This window comes from Mesocricetus auratus, unplaced genomic scaffold, assembly GCF_017639785.1.
Source record: "Mesocricetus auratus isolate SY011 unplaced genomic scaffold, BCM_Maur_2.0 Super-Scaffold_100009, whole genome shotgun sequence".
NCBI lineage: Eukaryota > Metazoa > Chordata > Mammalia > Rodentia > Cricetidae > Mesocricetus > Mesocricetus auratus.
In genome coordinates this window covers 6435853-6448251 of record NW_024429193.1, presented here as the reverse complement: position 1 = coordinate 6448251, position 12399 = coordinate 6435853, and the positions used below count along the sequence as shown (strand labels likewise).

Genomic DNA, 12399 nt, shown 5'->3' with positions numbered 1-12399 from the left:
CGCCTTGAGGGACTCCTGCTCCTGCCCCAGCGGAGCCCTGGTCCCTGGTAAGCTGTTCTCTCTTTAAGTCACCTTGTCATGACCTCCATCATGTTCCTGTACTAGTTAAAGAGCCTTCTCACATGGTGATGTCTCTGTAGCATGCACTCCAATTGTTTTTAATAATAAAACAGCTCTCGGGGTGGAAGCTGAAGGATCAGAGTGGCAGCCACGAGAGTTCTCACCTCTCAGTGCTCAGACCAAAGGGGCCACCTGTCCTTAGACTGCATCTCAGACTGCATCTCAGACTGCATCCTCAGACTGCATCCTCAGACTGCATCCTCAGACTGCATCTCAGACTGCATCCTCAGACTGCATCTCACACTGCATCTCAGACTGCATCCTCACACTGCATCTCAGACTGCATCTCAGACTGCATCTCAGACTGTATCTCAGACTGCATCCTCACACTGCATCTCAGACTGCATCTCAGACTGCATCCTCAGACTGCATCTCAGACTGCATCCTCAGACTGCATCTCACACTGCATCTCAGACTGCATCTCAGACTGCATCCTCAGACTGCATCCTCAGACTGCATCTCAGACTGTATCTCACACTGCATCTCAGACTGCATCTCACACTTCATCTAAGACTTCATCCTCAGACTGCATCTCACACTGCATCCTCACACTGCATCTCACACTGCATCTCACACTGCATCTCAGACTGCATCTCAGACTGCATCTCAGACTGTATCTCAGACTGCATCCTCACACTGCATCTCAGACTGCATCTCAGACTGCATCCTCAGACTGCATCTCAGACTGCATCCTCAGACTGCATCTCACACTGCATCTCAGACTGCATCTCAGACTGCATCCTCAGACTGCATCCTCAGACTGCATCTCAGACTGTATCTCACACTGCATCTCAGACTGCATCTCACACTTCATCTAAGACTTCATCCTCAGACTGCATCTCACACTGCATCCTCACACTGCATCTCACACTGCATCTCACACTGCATCTCAGACTGCATCTCACACTGCATCTCACACTGCATCTCACACTGAATCTCACACTGCATCTCACACTGCATCTCACACTGAATCTCAGACTGCACTGAGCTCTGTCTCCTCCCGCCTCCTTCCTCTGTCCAGCCATATCCCTTCCTGTCCCCGCCTCCCTTGTGTTGGTATTAAAAGCGTGGGATCCCAGTGCTAGGATCACCTTTGTGCCAGCTGTTTCTCTTTTAGACTGGATGACCTTGAATCACAGAGATCCGTCTGCCTCTGTCTCCCTGGTGCTGGGATTAAAGGCGTGTCCACCACTACCCAGCCCCTATGGCTAACTAGTGTGGCTAGCTCTGCACTGTGATCTTCAGACAAGCTTCATTTGTTAGATCATAAACAAAATATCACCACATGTATCTTGAAGTATTTTCTCTGCATTTTCTTCTGTTACTTTCTGATCTTACATTAATGTCTTTGGTCCCCTTTGAGTAAAAAATCGTGCAAGGTTGAGAAAGATGGTTTCTGTTTCATTTTCCAACATTTGGATGTCTATTTCCCCCAGTACTGTTTGCTGGGGATTTTTTCCCTAGTGTTTTTGACACCCTTGTGTCTGTGTGAGTGTATTTCTGGGTCCTCTGTTCTGCTCCACTGATCATCTTGTCTGTTTTAGTGCTAGTGTTATGTTTCGTCCCTATGGCTCTGTAGTATGATTTGAGGTCAGGTGTAGTGGTTCTTTTTCATCAGGATTGCTGTGGTTATTCAGGGGCTTTTGGTTGGTTTCCTTGTAAATTTTAGGAATGATTTTTCCATTTCCAAATGGATACTGTAGTGTTTACAATCCCACTAACAGTGTAGACTTTTTTTTTTGTCACTTGAATTCCGGATAATGGCCATTCTCACTGTTGTGAGATATACTCTTTTTTGTTTTTGTTTTTGTTTTTCGAGACAGGGTTTCTCTGTGGCTTTGGAGGCTGTCCTGGAACTCACTTTGTAGACCAGGCTGGCCTCGAACTCACAGAGATCCGCCTGCCTCTGCCTCCCAAGTGCTGGGATTAAAGGTGTGCGCCATCTTAAAGTGGTTTTAGTCCGCATTTCCCTGATGGTTAAGGATGTTGAGCAACTTTCAAAGTATTACCTGGCCATTTGTGACTACTTGAACACGTTTTAAAAAATACAGTTAAGGTATAGAAATTTTTCTATGCCTTTAAAATATATGTATATTATTTAATTAATACACTAATTTGCTTTCTCTAGTATATATTTTAGTTTCAAGTAATTGTTCTCAGCTGTCTTATTCAACAAGGGGTTATACCAAGCGTTGGGTTTGGGGTCTGCTTATGGAGTTTCTTCCTATGTCCTTGGGTTTCTCTAGAGAATGTGTTTTGAATTATTTATTGATTTTATTTTTAGTATCTAGCATAGCACAACATCTCTGCTTTCCTGTTCTTATAGTTATTTTCAATTCTTAGAAGAATGCTTTGGCCTTTAGTGCCCAATAAGCTATGCCACAAGAATAATCTGATTTCAGCATGGCTTATGGAAACAAGCTCACCCCTACTGAGCCAGAGCCGGCCTTGTGTACAGCACTGTAAATAATTCCAGAGCTCTGTTTCAGGAGTGCCTGGGCAGCATAGTAAGGAGGACTTGAGGGAAGAGAAAACCCCACACAAAGGATGGGGTCATAAACTGACTCCCCGAGTTTCCAACCCGCCTGCTCTTCCCTCCGCACAGAGTCTGGGCAGTACTGTCCCCGATTTCATCACAGACCGTAGCACGGCAGTGTAACCCTTTCCCAGCCACAGTCACTGCTTGTCCTGTCTCTGAAGCACGTTGTTGAGACATAGGGCCGGAAGTAAGACCCACACAGCCTTTCCGTGCGGGCACGGCTGCTTCATGAGGCCGTGCCAGCAGATCTCAGGGACGGGTCGGAACAAAGGGAAAGGGGAACCTTTGGAGGAGCTGAGTGCACGAGAGGGTAGTCGGGCTTTTCTCTGGGCCACCAGCTCACAGATAACAACACGGAGGCTGATTACTAACTATGAAACTCTGGCCTTAGCTCAGGCTTGGTTTTAACCAGCTCTTCTAACGTAAATTAACCCATTTCTGTTTATCTGTGTCCTGCCACGCACCGCCCATTCTGAGTGTCTCTCGGGCCCAGCTTCCTCCTCCTCTCCCTTCCTCTCCTCAGAATCCTGCCTATACCTCTTGCCCAGTTAGTGTCTGCTCAGCTTTTTATTCCACAAATCACAGCGATACATTTTCACACAGTGTGCAGATATCCCCTAAGATTTCTCAAAATGTTAAATAAAAGGAATGACTTTAAGAAGAACTTAAATGCTTTGTAAAAGGAAAAAGTAGTTCTTTTGGGGCTTGCAGCCGTGTGTAAGTTGACATGAGCGCCTGTGGTTTTCTCAGGGTTACGAGCATTGATCAGGGAGTTTGAGTACCATATACACCGCTCTCAGGAAGGTGGTGACTCCTTGTGAGACACAGACACGACAAGGAGGAGGGTGGGGACACCGTGCCGGTGAAGTGTTGGGTGTGGAGGAAGGAAGAAGGCATTGGAGGCGAGGAGAGGCTCTGTGCAAGCAAGGGGGCATTAAAACTAGCACTGTGACCCACCACTGCCACTGAATGCTTTCCTGAGGAAACTGCAGTTCACTGTAGCTACACAAGAGGGCACTCGTGAGCCAAGAACCATTGTAAGCTAGTTCATCCCTCTTCCTCCAGATAAACTGCCAGATAAATTGCCATTACCAGTCTCAGGAAAGCCAATATAAATAGTTCTCAGCAGAAGAGGAATCCAGAAAATGTACAACAAAGTTAATGTAAGAATAAAATAGAAAATTAAAATCAGTCCTTATCAAATTATATATAACATATAATTTATATCTACACACACACACCCATCTATATATATATATATACACACACACACACACACACACACACACACATATATATATATATATATATAAACTTACGGGAGTGAAAAGAAAAATAGAAGGGAGGGTTGCGGGGGGTGGCTTAGTCACTAAAGTCCTTCCATGCAAGCCTGAGGACCTGAGTTCAACCCCCAGGCCCCTCCTGAAGAAGCTGGGGTAGTGCTTGTAAGTCCAGCACTAGTGAGACAGACCCTCTGGGGTTCACTGGCCAGTCAGCCTGAGTCACCAGTAAAACCCAAGTCAGCGAGATACTGTCTCCAAAAACAAGCTGGACAGTCCTGAGGTCTCCACACATGTCATGTGTACAGTGTATGCTCCTGCACATACATGAACACATGAGCACACACACAGAGGGGGAGAGACAGACAGACAGACAGACACACATAGAGGGGAAGACAGACAGACAGACAGTCAGACACACACACAGAAGGGAAGAGATACAGACACACACACGCACACACAGAAGGGGAGAGATACAGACAGACAGACAGACACACACACACACAGAAGGGGAGAGATACAGACAGACACACAGAGGGGGAGAGATAGACAGACAGACAGACACAGGAGGGGGATGGGGGAGATAGTAAAAGAGGAAGCAGGGGAAGCCCAGGCAGCAGCCTTGATCTGTGAAGAGCGTATTAAACAAGGGTTTGGTCTGTGGAAGAACACCCTGGGCCAGTCAGTTAAAAAGTCCTGACTGAAAGAGATAGACAGCAGGAATGTCTGAAATAGAACCCAACTGTGCTCTGGGAAGAAACGGACAAAAAAGACAAAATCACCTCAGAAGTGAAAACTAAATTACAAGGTACCCAAGGGAAGGTATATATTACCAAAAGTTCAGTGAGAAAAATAAAGACTAGAAATAAGAGAGTCAAGACAGTAATGCTGAAATGTGAGGGAGAAAAAGATCAGAGAGAGTGGAGAGAGTCCATTATATTTACTTTAGTGCTTAAACTAGAAAACCAAATGGAAAATAAACAGAAGTAACATTAAAAACTATGACGGAAAACTTGTCAGAGCTGAGACAGTGTTTCTGAATGGAAAGGTCTGTCTCTGGTGTGCCCGAGAGACGTGGTCTGGTCTGGGGCCTCCCCTCAACATAAAGAGGGAGGGAAAGGCCGTGTGGGCCTCCGACTAAGAGAGAACGATACAGAAACCGTCCAAGTTAGAGAGAAGATTGTCTAACGAGAAAAACGCCCAGCTGGGCGCGGGGAAACAGTGTGTGTGTGGGGGGGGAAAACAAGTGTTTCTGGAAAATTCAGGAGCAGTTGTTTTAGCGCTGAGACACTGGTGAAGTAATGAAAAGGCCCCATCATGAGATTCGGTGTGAGTCGCACGTGAGTGACTTTGAGAGGACACGACATTGCGAAGGGAACACTCGGACAGACCTGACAGCAAGTGTTGGGACAGCCAGACGTGAGCTGTCACGAAGCTCCAGCTTTCAAACAGTTCAAAGCAGGAAGTTGCGATGCTACTATGGAGCGTGTCTCTCCTCCCCGGCCAGCCGTGAGCCGCCTGTGAGTCTTGCCCTTCCCTGGCCGGTTGTTGACAGACCCAGCCTTGCGACAGGCGACGGTTGGCGGTCACCACTGCCGTTGAGACTGCCTGCTGTGACCGTGTCGTGATTGGGAGCCAGCTTTCCACAGTCATCCCCACCTCTGCTGACTCGACCGTCCCTCCTGCTTCATCTCCCAGGGTTCCCCGATGTCCTGGCCAGGCTGTCACTTAATTTCCATAGTTTGACTTGTTCTGAGTCCATGCAGTCGCCGCTGACCGCTGGAAAAACAAGCTTCTGTGACCAAATCTGTGGTGCGAGCGTGGCTCCAGTAAGGGGATTCGATGGGCAGGTGGCGTCCATCAGCAGCAACCGCAGCTCCCACACTGGGGCCTGCGACCTTCAGGGCCCCGGGCTCTGACCCGTGTCTAGAGCCAGGAGTGAGCTCTGAGCCCCGAGCAGGCTTGCCGCCGATCAGCAGCACCCCAGAGTTCCTGGCCAGGCAGTGTTGGCACACTGACGGGCCACCACCTGGCAGGATCAGGCTAGCCCGCACGGATGGGGCCGGTTTCTTTCTCTGTGTCAACTGTCATGTGTGGCGGTAGTTACGGTGGGCACTAGTTACGGTGGGCGGCCGGGAGCCGCCACCTGTGTGGTTTGGGGGGTCCTCGGGAGAGTCTGTGTTCTCAAGTCCCGAGAAGGAACCCAGCCCTGGCCCTGCTTTGTTTAATAAGTCATGGCAGCTTACTCACCCCACAGGGCACCTCCTTCAAGATAGTTTTTAATGGTTTTGTCCGTTTTCATGTACCATTGTGGTTGGCACACCCTCTGTCTTCTGAGCCTCCCTTCGGCCTGCTGCTCTCACTGAATAAGCCTTCCCACTGCCGCTGTCCCCTCCCCCTTATAGCATGGGTTCTACTGTCCCCCGACGCGCATTAAATTCCATTGTGTGCGCATGTGTGCGTGCGCGTGTGTGGTGTGTGCGCACGTCTGTGGTGTGTGTGGTGTGTATGTGTGTGTGGTGTGTGCGCGCGTGTGTGTGTATGAGTGAGTGCGTGCGTGTGTGTGCACGTGTGGGGTGTGTGAGTGCGCACACGTGTGTGTGCGCGCGTGTGGGGTGTGTGTATGCGTGTGTGCACGTGTGTTCGTGTGTGTGGTGTGTGTGCACGTGTGTGGTGTGTGCGCACGTGTGTGTGTGGTGTGTACTGTGTACTGCACTGTCCTTATGCACACTTCAGGTAATGGTGTCCAGGCTGACTGTCTTTCTTTCTGTGCTTCTGTGAGTAGAGCAGCAGTGACCACGGATGTGCAGGTGTGTCTGTAGTCAGACGTGCAGTCCCGTGGGTGTGTGCCCAGGAGTGGTGTGGGTGTGTCACGTGGCCGTGCTAGGCTTTGAGAAACCTCCACACTGGTTTCCCTGGTAGCTACAGGAGCTGACACCGCTCCAGCGTCAGTTGCTTTGATGTTAGCCTCTCGCTGGTGTAGATGGGATCTCAGAGTGGTTTCAACTAGTGTTTCTCTGACGGCCAAGGACACCGAGCACTTTACATGATGTATACTGGCCACCTATGCTTCCTTTGAGAGCTCTGTTCCATTCTTCAGCCTGTTGTAGGTTTTTGTATATTTTGGATTTTAATCCTCTGTTAGATGTGTAGTTGGCAAAGGTTCTTTCCTGTTACGTTTTTTCCTTTTTAAAATTTCTGATTTCCAGGAAGCAGAGGATGACAGGAGAGTGACGGAATGAATAGATGTGCCTGGAAGCCAAACTGAGGGTCCTATAGGCGCAGGAGGCCATAAGAGGGGGTGTGGGTGACAAAACAAAGAAAAGTGAGGTCATGTGTCTGGGAGTGTCACTGCAAAGCTCGGGCTTTGCATGCTAACTAAAACATAAAAGCCAAAGCAGTCTGCCGCCCTTCATCTCGTAATTCATGCTGTACTCGTGTGTGTCGTGTGAGTTTCCTGTCTCACTTAAGTTTAGAACTTACGCTGGGTTTATTTCCCACTTACCGAGATAGATGGTAAGCTTGGGGTGAGGGCACAGGGCAGGTTTTGTCTTGAAAGGAGTGGAAACAATGGAGCTGGTGGTTCTCAACAAATGCATAAGTTTGAAAGAGCGAGCAGACAGTAGGATTAGAGGAACCTACTGGAGGACAGGCGAGAAACCTGCCCTGTGGACAGGGTTTTTAAGTGTTAAATCTCGAGTGAAAGTGGGCGACCAGGACAGGAAATGACGTGTGCTAATTTCATCACATAGTTATGTGTAGTCTGCTGTACAGTTGTGGTCACATTATTTAAATCAGGGTCATCTTATTGGGTAGTTTCCTCAAAGTTATTAGTAAATATCATCTCCAAATTTGTATTAGGTCTGTGGTGAGCACACTGCAGAGTTCCACGTGTGTACAGTTACACATGTGTACAGTTACACGTGTATACAGTTGTCTGCGTTCACCCTGCAGTCTGTGGTGAGCACACTGCCAAGTTACACGTGTGTACAGTTACACGTGTGTACAGTTGTCTGCGTTCACCCTGGGGTCTGTGGTGAGCACACTGCCGAGTTACACGTGTGTACAGTTATTTGTAGTCTGCTGTACAGTTGTGGTCACATTATTTAAATCAGGGTCATCTTATTGGGTAGTTTCCTCAAAGTTATTAGTAAATATCATCTCCAAATTTATATTAGGTCTGTGGTGAGCACACTGCAGAGTTACACGTGTATGCAGTTACACATGTATACAGTTGTGTGCGTTCACCCTGGGGTCTGTGGTGAGCACACTGCGGAGTTACACGTGTGTACAGCTGTCTGCCAGTCCCATGACACTTGCCTGAGTGTGTCCTCTTATGTCTTTCCAGCTATCGGGAAGAGGAGATGGCGGAGGGGCCCACAGACGCTCTCAAATACGCCGAGCAGCTCCCGGTCGCTCAGATAATACACCAGGTTTGAATCCGTTTGATTCTTTTGAAGAAACAAGCTGTGGCTTTCGTTAGGTCTTCAGAGTCAGTGTGCTCTGGGTAAACGGTCTTGCGGGCCCATTCCTCCTCCTCGGGCTTTACCTCAGGTGAGCATTCCCATTTGAAACCCGGTACCGAAGGTGACCTGGAGTGTGATGACAGAGCCCTCATAAACCCGGGTCATCTAAATGACCTGGAGTGTGATGATAGAGCTCGTCATAAACCCGGGTAATCTAAATGACCTGGAGTGAGATGATAGAGCCCTCATAAACCCGGGTCATCTAAATGGCCTGGAGTGAGATGACAGAGTTCCTCATAAACCCGGGTAATCTAAATGGCCTGGAGTGTGATGACAGAGCCCTCATAAACCCGGGTAATCTAAATGACCTGGAGTGAGATGATAGAGCCCCTCATAAACCCGGGTCATCTAAATGACCTGGAGTGTGATGATAGAGCCCTCATAAACCCGGGTCATCTAAATGACCTGGAGTGTGATGATAGAGCCCTCATAAACCCGGGTAATCTAAATGACCTGGAGTGTGATGATAGAGTTCCTCATAAACCCGGGTCATCTAAATGACCTGGAGTGTGATGATAGAGTTCCTCATAAACCCGGGTAATCTAAATGACCTCTGACACATTGCTAAACGTCAGAGCACTTCTTCATTTTGAACCAGTGTGTGGTATTGTTCACAACGAGAAAGCTTAAAATGAATCGTTAGTGTCATTCTTGGAGGAGCTAAGGATGGGAAAAATGTCTTCCCTGCTCCTGTCAGCCTTCCCCATCTTCACATGTAATTCTAAATGTCATGTGGGCAGTTTGTTCATTTCCAGTTACAACGAGTCTGTCATCCCTCGATGCGGCGATCATCCGAGGAAACAGTGTTGTTAGCAGGGAGCTTAGACTTCGTACTGTGACAGCATAGACCGTCCGCCCTGCTGGGCCAGGGTCCAATCCCTTTAAACAGCTTGTTGACTGGCCCACAGGCCTGGAAGCTTCCTCAGCCTCTTAGAGATTGGTGGGAAGGCTAGGCAGCCGCCGTGTCAGGACTCCTCACCGTTGCTGGGATGCCGAAGTAGGAGTTTTCCAATGTTTTCTTTTCAATCAGGAGAACTTTGGTTTAGTGTCTGCGGGTTGTTAGTACTTCCAGTTTGAGTTTATTAAAAGGAAGAGGCTTTTAATTGAAACTTTTCACTATATAGATAAAACTCAGCTTTAAAATTCTGCATGAATCTTAAAAGTGTGTAGAAATCCACCCCTCTGGGCTGCTTATCTGTGTATGGTAATCAAATCCAGTTTATATGTCAGGGATTCCCCAGGTTGACAGAGCTTAAGTGACCCGACAGTCTGCAAATGTCACATTTAAAATTCTGTCTTCATGCCTGACTCTCAGCAGAAATGAATCAGCCAGCAGAGCAGGCAGCAAGTCAATATGTCTGTAACAGGGAGCGTGCACGCTGACACAGTGCCCCGCTCAGAATAGGTAAACAGGATCTGCCCAGAGCTGGTCACCCAGAGTAGAGCCTGACCGCAGAAGCAGGAATTAACCTTTAAGGCTGACCACTTGAAATGTCAGAATGTTTTTATAATGGGAAGCAACCAGTAAACTGCCTGTTTTCTCTAACCACTGTTTTGTTTTTAAACACTGAATTCAAGGTAAAGCATTGCACCCTGGTAAAAAATTTTAGGTTTTTGTTTTTTTTTTTCCCTAGTATAAGAGAGATGGTATTGATTTAAGAATAAATTATAAGTTGTATAATTAAAAACCTGAATGATCTATCATAAATCTCAGCTTCTAAGAAATTTTGTACTATAGGAGTTTATTTTTCTTAAAATTAAGGGTTAGGTGGGGAAGCATGTTAACAGCAGACATGTCATCCACTCCTCTGTGGTTCTCACTTTGGGGCAGCTCTGAAACAGACGACCACTTTCACACACCCTCACTTAGCAAGGGATTATTTGTTGTAGGCAAATTTTTCTTTCCTGCCTACCAGTTCCCAAATAGCCAACCGAGAGACTTAGTACTAATTGCAATTGCTCATCCCATAGCTCAGGCTTATTACTAACTAGTTCTTACAACTTAAATGACCCTTTCTATTAGTCTGCATTCTGCCACTTTACTCTCCAGTGTCTCTCTGTCTGTCTGGTGACCCCTGATGCTACCCTTCTTCCTGTCATAATACTCAGTTTGGCTGTCCTACCCTTATCCTGTTCAGCTATTGGTCAGTCGGCTTCCTTATTAAACCAGTCACAGCGACATACATTCACACAGTGTGAAGGAATATTCCACAAGTTGTCTTACAGTTTTAAAAGGGGTTTTATTATTTTGTGTGTCCCTGTGTGTCTGTGTGAGTGTGCACACGAGTGCAGGTCAGAGGGTGTCGGATCCCTTGTAGATACAGAAGGTGTCACAGATGCAAGGCTGGTGACGGCCCCTGTGAACAGAACACACATGGCCAGATTGGTCAGTTACGGTGACCCGGGTGATGCTGTGGATTAGAGTCACGCACACTGAAGAGCCCGCACCTTCACAAAATGCTCTGCTAAGCTACTTCACTGCCTACGACTGCAGTAGCTGTGGGGAGTTGGCATGTTGCAGGTCGAGAGCCGGTTATTGTGGGCTGTGTTTGGCTCCCTTGCTCTCCATTCATTGCCGTCTGTGTCTGACCTACCCCCGTGACTGTGAGGAAGACCTTTGGGGTGTGATAGCCTAGCAGACCCCCAGCATCCAGCAACCCCGAAGCCATAGATGTAGAATATTTTGTATGACATACGGAGCCACCAGCTTAGAAGACAGATGCTTCTTAGAGGGTCTCAGTGAGATTCGGGGCTGTGACTCAGTAGAGAGGGTTGCTGAGTCCCAGAAGGGGTGAAGGAGGAAAGGGCGTTTTTCCGGGGCTGAACGCCATCTCAGTGCAGGTGAGCAGTGGATAAAAAGAGCCGCAGATGCCAGGAGCGCACCCTCTACATTCAGTGAGTGCAGTCAGTGCCCATCGAAGGCTACCTTGGAATGCTGTTTGGAAGGAGGGCTGGGGAGTTGGTGCTATGCATAAGAGTACTCACTTCCCAGGCATGCGGACAGAGTTCAAATCCCACCTCAGCACTGTGGGCTACAGAGAAGCAGAGACCTCAGGGGTTTGCTGGGCACAAGCTAAGCTGCTGGGAGACATTCCATCTCAGGGGGGTGAGGCATAGAGTGACAGAGAAAGATACCTGGTGTCCTCTTCTGTCTCCTGCAAGTACCCATGCACACACAGATGCACCACACACACACACACACACAAAGCCACATGTACCCATGGACACACAGACCCACCCCACATACAAATAAAATAAAATCACACTTTTGAACTAGGTTTGACAGTTTCTGAGGCAGTTAAACAGGGTTATCACATGACCCAGTGACCCTATGACATAGGCATAGGCCCAAGAGACTTAAAGACTAGGATGGGTACGAGGACAGATGCTCGCTGCAGCAGCCCATGAGGGAACAGCAGTGAGCGGGTCAAGAGAATGCAGCAGCACATCAAACAGCGGAACACTGAGCAGTGGAAAGGACCGAGGTGCATATTCCCAGCGGTGTGCCCCCCTCATCAGGTGTGAACAGCTCACCGTGGGAGAGGTCAGACGTGAGCTTCCCAGCACTGCCACAGCTGTAGGTTAGGGGTGGCCACATCTGGGAGCACGCAAGGCATGGTGTTCCCTGCCAAGGACAGTTTCCCTTTAGAATTAGAAATAATCTAAATGTAGCAGTGAGTTTGCACAGCTCTGTAAACCACTGAATTTAAAAAGGTGAATGCTGTGGTGTGTCCGCGTGTTTAATAAAGATGTTTGCAAAGTTAAAAGCACCTATTTCCAGCTGAGATGCCGGGACACAAGGCATGTGACTCTCTGCTGCCTGTCTTGAATGCCACGGGGTAGCTTCCTAAGTGATGTATAATAGACAGTGATTCTGCTCATGAGACCCTGTGCAGTGGTGTGTCCTATGCTCACTGTGTCCACACACTGGAGA

At 48.0% G+C, this 12399-nt stretch overlaps 1 protein-coding gene across 1 annotated transcript in view; it reads left to right on the top strand.

Moving 5' to 3' along the window:
- The window catches only part of Pigk (phosphatidylinositol glycan anchor biosynthesis class K), a 74420-nt gene that overhangs the window by 39326 nt on the left and 22695 nt on the right, over positions 1-12399 (top strand). The window contains exon 10 of the mRNA XM_005083631.4: positions 8288-8372. Coding sequence (XP_005083688.1) covers positions 8288-8372 — 85 coding nt within the window. The remainder of the gene's footprint in view (positions 1-8287; positions 8373-12399) is intronic.